Here is an 18,813-nt window from a genome sequence, read left to right as displayed (position 1 = left end):
GAAGTCCACAATCATCCTTGGTTCTGCTAACATTGAGCGCAAGGTTGTTGTCATTACACCATCCAACGAGCTGATCTATCTCCCTCCTGGACGCTTTCTCGTTGCCTTTTGTGATTCTGCCAACAACTGTGGTGTCATCGGCAAACTTGTAGATGGCATTTGAATTGTGCCGGGCCACACGTCATGGGTATATAATGAGTAGATCAGTGGACTAAGCACGTATCCTTGGGGTGAGCCTGTGTTGATGATCAGTGACGAGGAGCCGTTGTTTCCAATTCATACTGACTGTGGTCTTCCGATGAGAAAGTCAAGGATTCAGGTACAGAGACCTAGAGTTTGTAGCTTCTTGACCAGCACTGAGGGAATAATGGTATTGAAGACTGAGCTGTAGTTGATGAAGAGCAGCCGTATGTATGAATTGTTCTTTTCAAGGTGATCCAGAGCTGAGTGGAAAGCCAGCGATGTTGCAAAATTGCTCGCACTCCAGTTGATCTTGCAAACAGTCGCTATCGAAAGCAGGAGAGTTGATCCATAGTTTAGTCAAGCATTAGCCTGATATAGATGTGCTCCCAGAAGCATTCATTGCAACAACATTGAGGAGACTTCCACCACATTCTTTCCATGTGTTCCCTCAGACAACTTCCTTGGGTAGAAATGACCAGTCACAATTTTGTGTCGAATTTCTTTATCAAGACTAAGATAAAAGGGTGAAATTATATAAAGGGTGAAAAGAAACTTGGGAGAGCCTCACAGGTGATCGAGTGGAGGAAAAAAAAAAGTGGGAGGTGGTGAGGCCGGTAGAGCAAGTGTTAACAAAACCATGAGGAAGAAAAATTGGAGAGAGAAAGGAAAAAAATTGAAGAATAGTGGTTGGTGACAAAGAAATCAACAGCAGAATCAGATGGGAATGGGTATGATCTAAAGTTACATAAATCAGGATTCATTTCTTTCGGTTGTCCAGGAGGAATATAATATGTTCACATAGAACAGTACAAGCCCTTCAGCTCGCGGTAACCCTCTATTTTTCTTTCAACCATGTGCCTGTCTAAGTTTCTTCAATACCTCTAATGTTGCAGCCTCCACCATCACTCCTCTGGCAATCTTCAAGATGTCCTCACAATGACGATGCCAACAACAAATGTCCCTTTATGGGAGGGAAAATGGTTGGCCACAGGAAGCTCAAGTTTAAACACACAGAGTATCGATGTCCAGTGAAGCAGTCACTAATATGCACTTGGCATTACCAGAGTAGGCCACACCAGAAACACGGAATTCAGTCAATTAGATTGGACAATCTGCGTACACAGCTCTGTGGTCACCTGGAACGTTTGTTTATGGCCCTGGATAAGGGAGGGGACAAGCTTTGCATTTTTGTGCCCGAGGAGTGGAAGGATAAGTGGAGAGCAAAAAGCAGATGGGTATTTCAGAAAGACTCCCCTTGGAAAATTGGATAGGGTGGAGAGGGGAAAATGTCACTGATGCGTTGGAGGAAAATGTGTCGGATGTGGAGGCTGGTGGGGTGGAATACAAATCAGGCAGCCCAGCCCTGAACAAGAAAGTCCTGTATGACCTGCGTGAGGCCATCAGGGATACCAAAAGGCAGCACTGAGAAGGGCGTACAGCATGAGAAGCATGCCATCACAGGCTACAAGACTAGGCCAGGCAGAATAGCAAATGACAGTGCATCCCTCCTGGATAAGCTCAATGCATTTGCTCTTCCTTTGAGCAGGGCCCAGTGAACCAGAGAAACGCACATCTCTTGAGCACAATCACTGCTGCCAAGATCAGATCGGCCTTCCACGGAAGGTTACTGGACTAGAACTGAACTTAATAATATTAAGTGTGGTCTTACCAGAGATTTATAGAGCCGCTACATTCTCACATCTCTTTAACTTTATTCCTTGACTAACAAAGAGCAGTACCCCATCACCCTAACTACCCTATCAACTTGCGCGACAACCTTGAAGAATTTATGGTTTTGGACCCTCTGTTTCTCTGTACTGCTAAACCATAGTTAATGGCAGTAGAGCGGAGGATTCTTAAAGAAATGTTTAAAAATTCATTTCAAGAAGTGCATTGTTAAAAGCCTTAAATTTGGCTCATGAAAAATGCCTGATAGTTCCACTCACCACATAACATATAATGACTTAAAAATATAAAGAATCAAAAAGAACATGCTAATATGACACACCATCTTCCCTCAAAATCCAAAACTAAATCATGGATGATTGCCACCCTTCCGCCATCAGACTCAACAATAAACTCATTCAAGGACTCTTACTTTTGGACTTTATTGATTTATTTAAAAAAAAAAATCCGTGTTGCACAACCAGTTTGTTTACATTTTGTTATCTGTTTACAGTTATTTATTTGTTTACAGTGTACGTCGAGTACATTTTTTTTGCACTACCAATAAGTGATAATTCTGCCTGGCCCGCAGGAAAAAGAATCTCAGGGTTGTATGTGATGTCATGTGCATACTCTGACAATAAATCCGAACTCTGTCTAATCACAGTAACCAAACTCGGGGCAAGGAACGAACCTCATGCTAATATAAACATTCACTATCCAACCAAACTTTTAGTATGTTTGACATATCAAAGGGTCTTTTTTTCAGATTTGTTGTTTGAAATTTATACTGTTTAGCTCTAGCATGGTTGAATAATTTAATGATGTTAATTTCTTTTATGAAATGATTCGTTTAGGAATAACTAATATTATAGTTTCATGTAATGTTGAGGTGCAGTGAACCAAATATCAATTATTCACAGTTGAATTCAGTGAGACATTTATTCACTTGACATTTATTGAGTCCCCATCATCAACATTAATGTGGTTACCATTGAGCAGAAACCAAACTGGACCAGCTGCAGAAGTCCTGTGGTTACAAGAGAAGTCGAAGTCTGGGTAACCTGCAGCTGGTGACTGACTTCCTGACACCTCAGAGCCTTTCCACCTTTTATAAGGCCCAGTCAGGAAAGTCATTCAACGCAAAAACAGGCCCACACACCTAGTTTGTCCATGATAAACAATGCACCTTGCTGCTTTAGTCCTATTTTCTCACTTTTGGCACATAGCCCTCCCATCCATGCAGCTACCCAGGTATTGGATAAGTGATCCAAGTGATGGAATACTTGCCTGGATGAGTGCAACTCCAACAACTTAACTGTCCTGGGCAAAACAGTCCATCTCACCTCTCACCATTCTAAATATTAATTGCATCCTCAGTGCCTGCAAGATGTACCACCTACAAAATATACTGTTGTTTTCTGCTTACACTACTCCTGTCACAAATCTATGATCTCTACCATCAAGAAGGAAGAGGGCAACAGGGATTATAGCATCATCACCACCTGGATGTTCCCCACTAAATTGCAGCATCCTGTGTATAAATCCTGGTTCTTCCTCCCAACAGCACAATGCAGGCACTTACACAGAATGTAACTCTGGATCTAAACTATGTCAGGACATGCATGATAAATGGCAGGGCCCTGGGGAGTATTGTTGAACAGAGAGACTTCAGTGTACATTTCCATGAAAGTAACAACATGGGTAAATAAGGTGACGAGGAAGGTATATGACACGTTTGCCTTCATTGATCGAGGCACTAAGTACAAGAGATAGGCTGTCAAGTCAACTAGTTAGGCCACACTTGGAATTTTATATGCCAAACTACAGAAGTGATGTGGAGGCTTTGGAGATGGTGCAGAAGGTTCACCAGGATACTGCCTGGATTAGAGAGTAGGATTAGGGTGAAACTTTCTCTGGGGCATTGGAGGGGCAACATGCTAAAAGTTCATAAAATTATGAGAAGGATTGATCATGTAGATAGTCAGAATCTTTTCTCCAGTGGTGAGTACCTGGAATGCATTGCCAGGGGTGGTGGTGGAGGCTGGTACAATAGGGACATGTAAAAAAAAAACTCAGGCACATGTTTGATTTTCCTTTCCATAATGCAAGGTAACTGAGACCAACTGTGTGGCTAGTGTTGCCAGTATCAGTCTCTCACAGAAATTGGAGTTGTCCATTCATGAAGGCATCTGAAAGATAAATCCATAAATTTCCCCATGGCTGATAGCACCAAACAAATAATATTGTGAAAATCCAAAAATGCATATACATTGTAGTGGTTATGCATTGTCCACCATGTCTGAACTTCTCCATTGCATCTATTTGAAGGGTTTTTTTTCAATTCCCTGGGGACAAATTTCTCCCTATCCTATTCAGTAATTTTCTCATTTATTTAAAGCAAACTATGGGTACTTGTATGATTGACCACATTTTTGTTTATTTTAACTTGATAAGATCACAAAGAAGAGGTCAAACACTACTGTTGTACACTTTCATTTAATTTTCTTGTTTGCAAGCCACACAAATAATTTTATTCTCTTTCTAGCTTGAGTCCACATCCACAGTTTTCAACTCCACACGATTATTTAAAACTTCTAAATATCTTGGATTGGACCTAAGGCTATTTTTAGTTGAGCTTTAATTTCGAAGGGATGGAATAGAAGGGTTGAACTGGCCTGTTTTTGTGCAATAATTGTTATATGGCTTAGTCACAATTCAAGAAAAAAAATCCCTTATAATTGTTTCACAGTATTCCATGCATGCCAGAATATGGGAACTTCAATAAAGGGAATCATGGCTTCAGCATCACTCTCAGTTGAGACTTTGTGTAAATATTGACAACTACCCTGGTCAAAGTTGTACCAGTCAGAAGGGCCTGTGGGAATTGCTATTTTATCAGGGGAGTTGAGAGATTGGGAGAAATAAGATGCAAGGAGATCATGTCCTTTTAATGTGATGTATTTCACCACATTGAAATAGTTTTTCTGCAGCCACTGTCTATTTAAAGTAAGTGAAGCAAGCCCTTGCTGTACCATGTGCAGTGAAGTACTTGTTAAATTAATTGGCTTCATTAAAGAGTGCCTCCATACACTTAAATTGTGTTATTTTCGGCAGTCTTGACAGCACTTTCTAATTAACTGCTCATTTCTTTTGTAGGAGGCTGCCACTTTTGCTCGAGAGCAAGGCTTTGAGGTGAGTTGACCCTCAATTGCACACTAAACTGATCCTAAAGGATTTTGCTGATAATGAAGTTCTTTGGACAATGATTGATGTACTATTATACTCTCCAGTCCTTGGGCTTGTTACTATGGTTACCTGGCAGTCATTCTGCTTTCTTTGTTCTGCCATTATGATGTATGACGCACCGTGCCAGGCCTGAATCCAGCATCTCTTACAGATGTTATTCATTGAATTTTGAAAAGGCTCCTGGGAAGTTAAGAGGTTGGGCACTGGTTAAGGCATCCTTTGCAGATAAGGTGCCTGTCATTCCAACTATTTAATAGCAACATCTTCCACTTAATTTTATGGTGCAGAGGTTATTTTGCAGCAGACTGATGTGCACTCTTACAGCAGAAGGAATTTAACACTAATGACTCACCTGCTAGTTGATGGAAGGGTGTGTGTGGTTGAGAGTAAATCTCAAAGCAAACACAAAAGAACTGTAGTAAAGTGAAACAGAGGCATTTCTGAATGTGGGACAAAATCATTCAGATGTTTATTTTAATCATTAGTTGGCACAACTGTCAGAATTTTGACTTCAAGCACAGATAACATGAAGCAATACATTTGATGAGCTTGGAGCTTTTGTCAAGAAAATGACAAAATTATTAATGGCTCTATGATTTGCACCTGATTAAGAAGACCCTGGAATTGATATAGTTTAACTGTAAAAATATGACTGCCATTTCCAAAACTAGATCGCAAAAGAGCACTGAATTTATTTGTAATGTGAAGCGACGTGTCTAAATATATCGTATTTGAATGCTCTATCTAAGCAATCATTTTTCACTTTTTATAAAATTCAAGTCTCTCAGTTTATGCACCAGCTCTCAGTTTAAATTAAAAAGTTGCAGTCACCTTGAATGTGACCCAAATTATGAATAGGAGTAAAACACAAAAATCTGGAGACACCATGATTGAAGTAGAAACACATTGCAGGGTAAACTCAGCAGGTCAAGCAGTGGCCATTATGTAACAAAGATAAAGATACAGAATCAATGTTTTGGAATTCTGCCTTTCATCAAGGTATGAAAAAAATGGTTGGGTCATATGTTTTGGGGATTTTTTTTATAACTTTATTACACCTTGGCATCTCCTCATTGATGCATTAGGAATAACAGGAAAAAGTGTGCTGGAGTAATATAGAAGGTAAAAGTATTTTATAATTAAGAGGTTGCAATGTTTAATTGCAATATCTTGCACTCAATTTTGCTCTATAATCAATAAACATTTAAAATTCAATCATTGGGGTTTTAGTTTCAGCTCTTTCCTTAAATTTATTTTAAATTTGACGCTCACATTGATTGGAACAAGGATCCTTCCTACAGTTAGGGGAAAAAATATAATCTCATCTCAGAAGGAATTGTATGGGCATTGACCAACATGATATTGGTAATGTATGATCGGTTATTCTCATTTTAATCTGTTTTGCCAAAGTGAAAGGGATGAGTTTTAAAAAAAATATTCAGCAAATGATCTATGGCAGGTGGATAATTAGGCAACTTGTCATTGTGTTAAATTTTGGCATCTAATGTTAAAAGATTTTATTAAATTCTTCCTGCAGCAATTTATTTTAAACAATTGCTCTTCGTGGAATTTCAGTGATAAATCCATGTAATACTCAATTGTACCTGAACCAATCATGTATTCTCATTTGAGTCAAAAAAACTGGAGCAAATTGCTGAAAATCCAGGACAAAAGCAAAATGTTGGTTGCACTCAACAGGCCAAGCGTATCCAGTAGAAAGGAACAGTGTCAACATTTCAGGTCAAGGAACTGAGAAAAAAAAGTACAAAGAGGGGTAGAGAGAATCAAGGGAGTGTCTGTTGTTATAAACAAGTTATTCAAGACTGGTAGATGGGGCACAAGAGAAAAAAAAGAAACTAATTCAAATAGGTTGCAGCCACATCTGTGGAGAAAATAAAAAAATGACATTTTCATTAGTCTAATAAAGTGTTTCTACTTTTATGAACATAACGTGTATGTCCCAAGTTATGTTTTTTATACTAGTTACTGGACAAGGTTTCTAATTGAGTGCAAAGGTGTTTAAATGAGACGAGTGCATGATCCTATTTCGATTGTCGCCAACAGACAGAAGATATCAAAGAAATTGCAAAGAAAGTGCAAAGTTTGCCAAAGGAGAACAAAAAGCGTCAACGTATCATTGTTTTCACTCAAGGCAAAGATGATACGATTGTGGCCACAGGTAAGCTTATCATTAAAAAATATTTTCTTAACAACTTGTAGACCAATTGGCTACATTTTTGAGTTAATGCCTTATCACAATAATACTGAATCTGAGAGTGTAAAAAGTCAGAATATGCCAGTATCAAACACAAAGGAGCAAAATTTGTTTTGAAAGGAATAGGATCTCTATGACTACATTTACAAAAAAAATCACAACAGCAAAATGGACGTCAATAATAAAATGGAATTAAGAGATTTTCTTTTCCCAAGGGCACCTTTCTGTAACTGCATGACCCTTCAGTTTGTCAGTAATTCATACATGCAGAGAGGTGCAATCATTCTCTGGGCTCGATGTGTCATGTTAAGTCACTTAATAATGATTAAGAACATACAAATTCTTGGGCCATAGGGCAAATCTTTAGAGATGCCAATTTATTGGTAATTTTTACATTTCATCTTGGATTTCCTTGCCTGCTGGCATTAAACCATTTAATTAACACAAGAGAGAAGAGTTGTATTTAATTTGGCATCAGTTGACACCAAAGAACTGTGTAGGGCATAACTCAACCCTCATGTTAAACTAATATGCTCTGAACCTCACAGTGTCAATAGCTAATAAATAGTTGCAAAACTTGTAACCATTGTCATGCTGAGAGGTTTAACAATTCAAGGCTAGAATGTCAGCAATAATATGTTTTTTTTTGTAAATTGTGCAAGCAAAATTTTGAACTGATTGCTGTGTGAAATGTTAAAGCAATAAAGTTTCATCCATAAAGAGCACAAGCATTGTATCGTTATAGAAAAATGTAATGTCTATGATCTGTGAGCAATACCTACTGCTGAAGTCTTAAAATAAAGATACAGTTGAGTAAAGGTAACTATAGAAAGGCATGAGAGAGTGGAGCTGGTGATAGTTGTTTGTGGGGGGAGGGGGGGGGGCGCCTGAGCAGGGAAGATGCAAGTTTCTGGGAAATCAAAAGATGCAGGATTGTTTAATTCAAAGAAAAAGCATTTTAAAAGGAGGGTAATGCAACCATGGCATAAAAGTATAAATATGATATTGTAAAAATTCATGAGAAGCCAGAATATTTATTTTTAAAAAGGAAGGCAACAAAAAAAAGAAAGGAAAGTGAACTAACCAATAACATAAAAGGGATGCTAGATTTATTCCAATATGTAAAGAGTAAAAGAGGCAAGAGGTATATCAGACTGCAAGAGAAGTGATAATGAGAATCAAAGAAATGGTGGATGAACTGAATTGGTATTTTGCATCAGGTTTCACGTGGAAGACACCAGTGACATGCCAAAAAATCAAAAGAGTTCGGGGGCGGAAGTGAGTGTCGTCACTGTTAGAATCACCAGAATCAGGAATGGTTCTGGAGAACTGAAAAATTGCAAATGTTTCCACTCTTTAAGAAGAAAGGCAAAAGGGAGTAATTTACAGGCCTATTAGCCTAACTTCAGTGGTTGGCAAGATTCTAGAGCCCATATTAAGGATTAGGTTGCAGGGTATTTGAAAGACCAAGGTAAAATAGGCTGAAGTCAGCATGGCTTTCTTCGGGGGAGATCTTTGCCTGACAAATTTGTTTGAGGAATAGCGACAGACAAAGGAGAGGGAGTGAATGTTGTTTACTTGGATTTTCAGAAGGCCTTTGATAAGATAGGCACCCATATTATTGGGAATGTACTGGCATAGGTAGAAGAATGGCTGATGAGCAGAAAACAAGGAGTGGGAATAAAGAGGGCTGACTGAAGGTGACTAGTAGTGTTCCACAGGGGTTGTGTTGGCTCCGCTATTTTTCATGCTGTGTGTAAATAATACAGTTGATGAACTGTGGCCAAGTTTGTGGGTGATACAAAACTAGGGGGAGGGGAGTGCTGAGGAAGTCAAGAGGCTGCAGTGGTTTTAAAAGTGGACAAAGAACTGAGAGATGGAATGCAACATAGGGATTAAAATGAGCAGTTTTGGACCCCATATCTTCATTTTTATCTGGAACTTATTTACAAGCTTGTGCATTTCTGTTGGTTCCACTCAAAGATAGTCACCTTGATATTTAATAGAACCAATTCTCTCCCTAGCCATCTTTTTATTTTTATTTTAAACTTTATTTATCATCAATAATAAATGATACATACAAAGTACAATGTAATACATATTTTACAGCCATCTTTTTATTAATATGCCTGTGTGATCTCTTGGGATTTTCTTTTTATCCTGCCTACCAGCTCAATCTCAAGTCCTCTTCTTGCGCTTCTGATTTCCATTTTAAATAATCTTGTTCACTTTTTTATACTCATGAAAGAATCTTTTGATCTGGACTACTGAAAATGATATATACCTGCTTTTTCTTGACTAGAGCCTCAATATCCTGTCATCCAGGGTTCCTTAAGCTTGCCCACCTTGTGCTTCTCTTTAATAGCAACATACAGTTCCTGAACTCTTGCTGTCTCACATTTAAAAATGTTCCACTTTCCTGCCCTTTCCCTACCTGCAGACATCCTCTCCCATTCAACTTCCTTCCCAACTGCTCCAAAATCAACCGTGCCCCAATTTAGGACCTTAACTTATTGACCAGTCTATCTTTCTCCATAGCAATTTTAAAACTAACGGAGTTATGGTCCCTGGACCAAAAATGCTCCCCCACTATCACTTCTGTCACTTCCTCTTTTTCATTCTCCAAGAGGAGTCCAATGTTGTGCCCTTAGGAAGCATTCTTGGACACACTTAACAAATCCACCCCGTCCAGGATCTTTGTACTATGTGCGTCTAAATCAATATTATGAAAGTTAAAATCTTCCAGTTACGATTATTACAGCTATCTGCAGTTTCTCTTCCAATTCCCATCAACTATTTAAGGGCATATAATTTTATTTTTCTTTGGCTTTGCTTCGCGGACGAAGATTTATGGAGGGGTATGTCCATGTCTGCTGCAGGCTCGTTGGTGACTGACAAGTCCGATGCGGGACAGGCAGGCACGGTTGCAGCAGTTGCAAGGGAAAATTGGTTGGTTGGGGTTGGGTGTTGGGTTTTTTCTCCTTTGTCTTTTTTCAGTGAGGTGGGCTCTGCGGTCTTCTTCAAAGGAGGTTGCTGCCCGCCGAACTGTGAGGCGCCAAGATGCACGGTTGGAGGCGATATCAGCCCACTGGCGGTGGTCAATGTGGCAGGCACCAAGAGATTTCTTTAAGCAGTCCTTGTACCTCTTTGGTGCACCTCTGTCTCGGTGGCCAGTGGAGAGCTGTATATAATACAGCCCCATCAAACTGATCATTCCTTTGTTTTTAACCTCTACCCATATAGATAGGTTCATTGGTCAGTCTCCCAAGAATACACCCTCTAAGCACTGTTGTTATGTCTTTGCTCATCAGAAACACATCTCCATCTCTTTTCTTACACTACGGTGCCTGTTGCATCTATATCCGAGCCCTGTCTGTCTCTCAGTTTTTGTCATGGCTATGACACTCCAGTATCCTGAGCCAATGCATGGTCTGAGTTCATCTGCCTTACTTGTTGGGTCTCTTGCATTGAAATTACTGCAGTTTAAACCAGATTTTTCCTCTTTGCCATATTCCACCATATCCTATTTCCAGCAATGGCTCTTCTCATCCGCCTCATCTTTGCTCCAGGCCCAGCCTCTGCCAATAGTTAAATTAAACCTTCCCAGGTAGCATAAGCAAACCATCCCCCACCACTGACAGAATATTGGTTACCTCTCCAGCTCAGGTGCAAACTATCCCTCTTACCTGTACAATTTCTGCCCCAAATATTGAGTAACCTGAATCCTTGCCCCCTGAACTGGTTCCTCAGCCTCCATTCACCTGCCCTATTTCTGTACCTGACCTCACTCGCACATGGCTCTGGGAGTCATCCAGATCATAAATCATTATTTTGATGAATTATTGTTTTGCATAATAGTAGTGCATTCACAAATATACATGGTCTTCTTTCCCACAGCTGATCATGTGACTGCTTATCCTGTCCTGGATATTAAACAGGATGATATTGTCGATACAAATGGAGCTGGCGATGCCTTTGTTGGAGGTAAATTTCTCTATAATTAAATAAATTATAAGTCAAAGTTGTAATTTTGTGAGAAACAAAAGGTTAGCTTGACCAATGAATACTGATAGGACTGTATTAAATCTATAAACTACGATGACATGAGAGTCATTAGGTCCATCCAGAAACCGAGTACATCTGATTTGTGCTAACCACCACCAAGAAATATTTAGTCTGACATTTATTTCTTTTGATGAAGAAATACTTTTGATTCCATTGGTCATTTCTATAATTCTGGCTGTCTATGGTTTGGGAAAATGATTTGGACTTTGCATTGCAAATGATACCAGATGAAGGGGAATAAATGCTATTGAGATGCTGGACTGTGATTGAATGGATGAGTGGCTTGTGGAAGTATAAGAGTTGTGCTTTTATCAAAGACCATAAGGAAGGTACCTACAATGAAAGGGAAGAATCCGAATGAGATAGAAGAGGAAAGAGATTTGGGATTTAAATATGTAAAATGCTAAAATTAGTTATAGGAGACGATAAGGCAAGGGTTAATTTGTGGAACAATTTGTAAAAGAGATTCACAAGACTGGTACTGGAGTACTTGAAAGGATGGATTAGCTAAGACTTTTCTCCCTGGCCTGCCAAGGGCAAGGACTCCTGAAGGGCCTGAGTGTGGAAGGCTTCTTGATCGTGTCAGAGGTTTGGATCTGGAGCTTGGGTGCCAATGGATCAAAGAGTCATCTGTGTGGCTGTAGAGGCCATGGGAGCGCTGGAGGTGAATCCACAGATACTCCACGACTCTGAAGGGTCTCTTATTACACTTTGTCTCTCTTAACATAAGGGGCATCAGCGACAATAATGGCGATTCTTTGCCTTATGGCAGGCAGAAGCCAATTTTGTGTAATATTACGTTCTGCACTATTACATGACAATTAGGGAATCTTGAACATAGGAGGATTAAGAGGGTATCTTAAAGAGATTTATAAAATCATGAGGGGCATTGATAAGCTGAAAAGTTGTAGTTTTTTTTGCAGGGGATGGGGGGAAGATTTAAAAGGACTTGAGGCGCATTTTTATCACAGGATGGAGGGTATCTGGAACAAGCTGCCATATGAAATGGTCGAGGCAAGTACAAATTATAATTTTTTAAAAGACATTCAAACAGGGGCATGGATTGGAAAGGTTTCAGGGGATATGGGTTAAACACAGGCAAATGGGTCCAAGCTTGGGATAAATTCGTGAGTATGGATAACTTGTATACTGTAAAATTCTTACCATGACACCAAACAGGAAGATATTAAATGTACATAGCATCCTGGATAAATATAATCACTTCACAGCTTTTACCATGTTTCTCAAAGGATTTAAGAACCGGAGACATTTATAATTGTAAAAGTGATGAAAAGCCCTCCAGCCCAAATCATCATGGCGACCGAGTTCCCCATCTCGCTTGTGTTTGTTCCATGTCCATCAAACCTATCATATCCTTGTACAATTACAATCGAAACAATGTAATTGTTCACTACTTCCTCTAGCAGCTTGTTCTAAATACTCACCACCTTCTATGTGAATAATGATGCCTCAAGCTCCTTTTAAACCTTTCACTTCAGACCGGAATCAATACCCCCATGATGAGAAAGATTGTCAATCCCCTTCATGATTTTATAAATCTCTAATAACATCTCAGCCTACTATGCTCCAGAGTAAAAATTTTAAGCCTATCCATGTAACTCCAGCTCTCTTATCCTATATAACCATATAACAATTACAGCATGGAAACAGGCCATTTCAGCCCTTCTAGTCCACACCGAATTAAGAACCCTCCTCTAGTCCCACCCACCTGCACCCTGCCCATAACCCTCTATTCCCTCACATCCATATACCTATCCAATTTTTCCTTAAGTGACAAAATTGACCCTGCCGCCACTACTCCCAGAAGCTCATTCCAGCCTCCACTCTTGAGTAAAGAAGTTCCCCATCATGTAACTTATAAACCTTTGCCTCTTAACTCATGACCTCTTGTTTCAATCTCTCCTACTCTCAATGGAATAAGCCTATCCACATCAACTCTCTCTATCCTCCTCATAATCTTAAATACCTCTATCAAATCTCCTCTCAACCTTCTAAACTCCAAAGAATAAAGACCTAATTTTCTCAATCTTTCTTTGTAATCTAGATGGTGAAACGCAGGTAACATTTTTGTAAATCTTCTCTGCACTCTCTCTCTACCTTGTTGATATTCTTCCTATAATTCGGTGACCAGAACTGCATGCAGTATTCCAAATTTGGCCTCACCAATGCCTTGAACAGTCTCAACATCATATCGCCTTCCCAAGATCGTGTTATATGGCAAGCTCTCCACTGGCCACCAAGACAGAGGTGCACCAAAAAAGAGGTACAAGGACTGCCTAAAGAAATTTCTTGGTGCCTGCCACATTGACCACCGCCAGTGGGCTGATATCGCCTCAAACCGTGCATCTTGGCACCTCACAGTTCAGCGGGCAGCAACCTCCTTTGAAGAAGACCACAGAGCCCACCTCACTGACAAAAGACAAAGGAGGAAAAACCCAACACCCAACCCCAACCAACCAATTTTCCCTTGCAACCGTGCCTGCCTGTCCCACATCAGACTTGTCAGCCACAAACGAGCCTGCAGCTGACGTGGACATTACCCCTCCATAAATCTTCGTCCGCAAAGCCAAGCCAAAGAAGAATTCTATATACTGATTTATAAAGGGCAGCATACTACAAGCTTTCTTCATCACCCTATCCACATGAGATTCTACCTTCAGTTAACGATGCACTGTTATTCCTAGATCTTTCTGCTCCACTGCATTCCCCCATTTACTACGTATGCCCTGTTTTGATTATTCCTACCAAAATGAAGCACTTCACACTTCTCAGCATTAAACTCCATTCGCCATCTTTCAGCCCACTCTTCTAAGCCGTCCAAATCCTTCTGTAATCTTTGAAAGCCTTCATCCACAATGCCACCTATTTTAATATCATCTGCATATTTACTAATCCAATTTACCACCCCATCATCCATATCATTAATGTATATGATAAACAGCAATGAACCCAATACAGATCCCTGAGGCACGTCGCTTGTCACCGGCCTCCAGCCTGACAGACAGTTATCCACTACGACTCTCTAGCATCTCCCTTCCATCCACTGTTGAATCCATTTGATTATGGATTCATAACGACTGAACCTTCCTAACTAACCTTCCATGCTGAACCTTATTGAAGGCCTGACTGAAGTCCATATAGACAACATCTACTGCTCTACCCTCATCAACATTCTTCGTCTCCTCTTCAAAATATTCAACATGATTGGTCAAACATGACCTTCCACACACAACTCTATGTTGAGTGTCCCTGATCAGACCCTGTCTCTCCAGATACTTATATATACTGTCTCTAAGAACGCTTTCCATTAATTTACCTACCACAGATGTCAAACTTACAGGCTGTTAATTGCTAGACTTGCTCCTCGAACCCTTTCCTGCACCTTCTAGCTGCAGGTATGGAATCCTGAGCAAACAAAGAATTGCTCAAGGAACTCAGCAGGTCAGACAAGAATAGAAATGATCAATTAGTGTTTTGGATCTGAACTCGTTACTTCTCTCAAGGGAAGGAGAAAAAGCTGGGAGAAAGGTCCAGAGGTGTTGGGGTATAGGACTGAAGGTGTGAGGTGGAAAAACAGGTGAAGGGAGAGATGACTAGCAAATGAGGGGAAGTAAAGTTAGAGAGGGGTTAAAAAAAAAGTACAGGAATGAGTAGAGATGGAAATAGTGCAAACCTAAAATTAGTCACCCAAAATTAGAAAAATCGACATTCTTGCTGTTAGGTTTAAGGCTGCCCAGGAAGAATATAATGTATTGCGCCTCTGGTTTATGAATAGCATCACTCTGACAATGTATGACGCTAACTACACATGCCATTGTAGGGGAGTGCCTAAAGGTTTGGAAGAGTAATTGGGAAGGAAGAGTTAACCAGGGAATCTTGAAAATACTTATCTCTGCAGAAAGGGGATAAGGATGGAGAGGGGAGGATGTGACTGGTAGTGGGATCACACTGAAGTTGGTGGAGGATAAAATCTGTCCTTGTTCTGCCTAGTGGGGTGGGGGGGGGGGGGGGAGGTACAGTCAAAGCAAAAGTACTAGAAATACAGGCTTTTAAATTTTGGCATTCAGCAAGGTAACACGCCCTTCTTTCCCAAGACCCTGCACTTACAAATGAACTTACAAACCCAATTTTTGGAGGGAGGGTGGGAGGAAACCAGAGCACCAGGAGGAAGCCCACAGACATGGGGAGAACACGCAAGCTCCTCACAGACAGCACTGGATTTGAACCCAGGTTGCTGGCGCTACAATAGTGTTGGGCCTCCCTATCAATACAGTAAGGGGGAATTGACATTTATAAACGGAAGAAATTTGGATTCTTCTACTGCTACAATGACTGCATTGGTGCCATGTCTGGTACAAATTCAGAAAGATAATTTCATTAACTTCCACTACCAACTTACTCCCAGCTCCTAAGTTTATCTGGACTGTTTCGGTAACCTCTCTGCCTCCATCTCAGGGGACAAATTATCCATGGACATCAATTACAAATCCACCAACTCACACAGCTACCTGGATTATATCTCCTCCAACCCTGCCTTTTGGAAGGACACCATCCCTTCCTCACATTTCCTCCACATCTGTTACTCGGATGAGGCCTTCTATTCCATGAAATCTGAAATTTCCTTTCTTTAATAAACATGGATTCCCCTTTACTGTCAGTAACATTCGACTGTTTGCCAGTTTACTCCATAACAAAAGTAATTTCTAACCAAGGCTTCAAGTAGCTGTTATAGGCCACTCTAAAGAAGCGTCAATACTGTTTGCTCAAACACTGTATTGATTTAACAGCAGGAAAGGGAAGCTGGTAATCAGCAATGTGACAGAGGAGTTAAACTCAGCTGTAGATTTTCTTTGCATCATGTGCTGTCTATACAGTTCAAGAAAAAAAAACAAGTGCCAGTTGATACCTTAAATCTGAACTCGAAACAAATTTATTTGTTTAATTTTATTATCATCTGATTGTACACATACAACCAGATGAAACAGCGTTTGTCTGGACCACAATAGACAGCACATAAATATCACACAGATACCATTTAAATATTTGGAATTTACTTGGTTACAAGATACTATCAATCTCACAGGTGGCAGTTAGCATGACACTATTACACTTTAGGGACCCAAGTTTGAATCTGATGCTATGTATATGCTCTCCCTGTGTGTGACTGCACGGGTTTCTTCTGAGTGCTCCAGTTTCCTCCCACCCTGCAAAAACGTATGGGGTAGTAGGCTTAATTGGGCAAAAATGGGTGGCCAGAATTGGCTTCTACCATGCTGTAAATAAAATTTAAATAAACCTGCAGGAAGAAAGTATTTTCCAGCCTGGCTGTCCTGATTTGGATGCTCCTTCCTTATGGTCTGGGTCACTCACTCTGCTTCAAATCATTTCATAAAAGTAAACTACCTCTTGTGAAGTATGAAAAGGTTTGACTGTGTCCCCAGTGAAATAAGCGGGAATTTTACATTGAATTGATTTTAGTCGATTGAAGACTTGGTCAAGATTACAAAACCCAGACTGGTTGTGAAGGGCCAAAGATAATGTTTGGTATTCAGATGCTAATATAATCTTCATCAACACTCTTGACAGTAGTGACATTATCTTATTTTTCTCTGCAGGTTTTTTATCACAGCTACTTTATGGTCATCCTCTTGAGGAATGCATTCGTGGTGGTCATTATGCAGCAAATGTCATTATTAGGCGTTCTGGCTGCACATTCCCAGAAACTCCGGACTTTCATTGATAATTCAATTAATGGAAAATAGGTGATCAAAATCCCCTTTGCCAAATCTCAGCAGGGACAGCTGTCCATTTAAAGCTACTCCCTATTTCCTCCTTTAAATTCTGGATTAAGCTTCATATTTTTTGTTGGTCTATTACTAAAATTCATATTTTAAAAATGGTATAGGGTCTGAAATATTTTGATCAAATTGATGGTCAACTTCAAAATTTAACTATTGTTTACATCTCTTGATGAAACCATGAAGTGTTGATTTTAATGGTGAACACTTGAATGGTTCATATTATATACTTAGTGGTAATTATGGTATGAATTGGTGATAGGTGAAACCATGTGGCCAAAACTACATTGACATGACAATTTTTTTCTGCAGAATTAGTTTTCTACGGTATTTCAGCCCAAAGTGGTAATTGTAACATCTCAAGTGATATTTGATCATGGGGTATCCAAACATGTTTTCTGTTCAGCAGATTACCTCAGTATTTTCTGTTTTTAAGATCATTCTGAAAAACAAAGGTGTAGTGAAAATAAAGTTACAGAAATATTTATGCAGGTACTCCTTATTATGGTATACCAAATCAAAGCTGAAAATCCTGAGTTTTTAAGAGTTCTGATGCTCTGTAGTTGTTTGGATTCTGTGATAGTTCAAAGATGAACTGAAGATGAGAGCCTTCTTATCTTTATAATTTGCTATCTACAATAAAAAAAAATTAGCATATTTTCTAGTCTCGTGCTATTATTGAAGGAATTGAAGTTGTATGTTTATTTGATTTTATAGCCATTCCCCAACATACATCCGAGTTCCATTCTGACCAACCAGTTGGATCTCAAAATAGACGCAAGTCAGACGTATGTTAGCGTGGGACGTAGAAGTCGTATACCCGTACAGCATTCTTTTTATCCTACTCAATGTATAAATGCAATTGTGGGTGGTCAGTCTTCATTTTTTCTAAATTTCATTCATGCATTTTTTGTCACCTTCTCCCATGCTGCTGCGATATTCTTGATGCATTCAAGTATGTTGGTAACATTTCCAAAAATCATTCAACGATACTTTCTCATTATCAGTTACTGTTATGGCTTGCTCAAATGTTGATCAAAGGTTGTAAGCTTTAAAAGTTGCTTTTGGTCCCCAATTGATTGGCTGAATGGTAGAAGTTGTGTTCGGTGGCAAATATATCACTAACATCAGGATGAAAGGGGATGTCCAGGGGCGTTGTCTGAAGGCACTTTCAGGTGGCCAATTGGCCCGCTCGTAAAGCCGCATATATTGGCAAAATGCGGCTGTGGGAAGGCTACAGCTTCCTTCCTCATCCTTCCCCGCTGGCCGCTCCAGCCTCCTCCTCCTACCCCGCCAGCCGCTCCAGCCTCCTCCTCCTACCCCGCCAGCCGCTCCAGCCTCCTCCACCGGCCGCTCCAACCTCCTCCTCTTCCCCCACCGGCCGCTCCAGCCTTCTCCATCTACCCCCCCCCCCCCCCCCGGCCGCTCCAGCCTCCTCCCCAGCCGGCCGCTCCAGCCCCCGTACTCACCCACTGGCCACTCCAGCCCCCGTACTCACCCACCGGTGCTCCAGCCCCGTGAGTGGGGTAGCGGGATCAGTGTGGGGGCGACCCTGCGCTGACAGCCCACGCTGGCCGCCCCAGTGTGGGGACGTCCCTGCGCTGACAGCCAGCCGAC

General features: G+C 40.4%; 1 protein-coding gene and 1 long non-coding RNA gene across 12 annotated transcripts in view; one reads left to right on the top strand and one right to left on the bottom strand.

The window, feature by feature from the left end:
- Nucleotides 1–17,853, top strand: part of LOC138736190 (adenosine kinase-like) — a 113,575-nt gene extending 95,722 nt beyond the window's left edge. For 8 of the 9 annotated variants that reach the window (XM_069885281.1, XM_069885279.1, XM_069885280.1 and 5 more), the window contains 4 exons: nt 5,008–5,043; nt 7,162–7,276; nt 11,210–11,296; nt 17,014–17,853. In XM_069885281.1, the coding sequence (XP_069741382.1) occupies nt 5,008–5,043; nt 7,162–7,276; nt 11,210–11,296; nt 17,014–17,138 (363 nt within the window). In that variant the 3' untranslated portion in view covers nt 17,139–17,853. Of the gene's footprint in view, nt 1–5,007; nt 5,044–7,161; nt 7,277–11,209; nt 11,297–12,300; nt 12,392–17,013 lie in introns of all 9 variants that reach the window. The other variant, XR_011340136.1, reaches the window with a different exon arrangement.
- Nucleotides 1–18,813, bottom strand: part of LOC138736196 (uncharacterized) — a 64,530-nt gene that overhangs the window by 35,313 nt on the left and 10,404 nt on the right. The gene's annotated exons all lie outside the window — the stretch shown is intronic.

Source organism: Narcine bancroftii, chromosome 6 (genome assembly GCF_036971445.1).
Source record: "Narcine bancroftii isolate sNarBan1 chromosome 6, sNarBan1.hap1, whole genome shotgun sequence".
NCBI lineage: Eukaryota > Metazoa > Chordata > Chondrichthyes > Torpediniformes > Narcinidae > Narcine > Narcine bancroftii.
The sequence above is the reverse complement of the archived record's forward strand: the minus strand, read 5'-3'. Positions and strand labels throughout refer to the sequence as shown.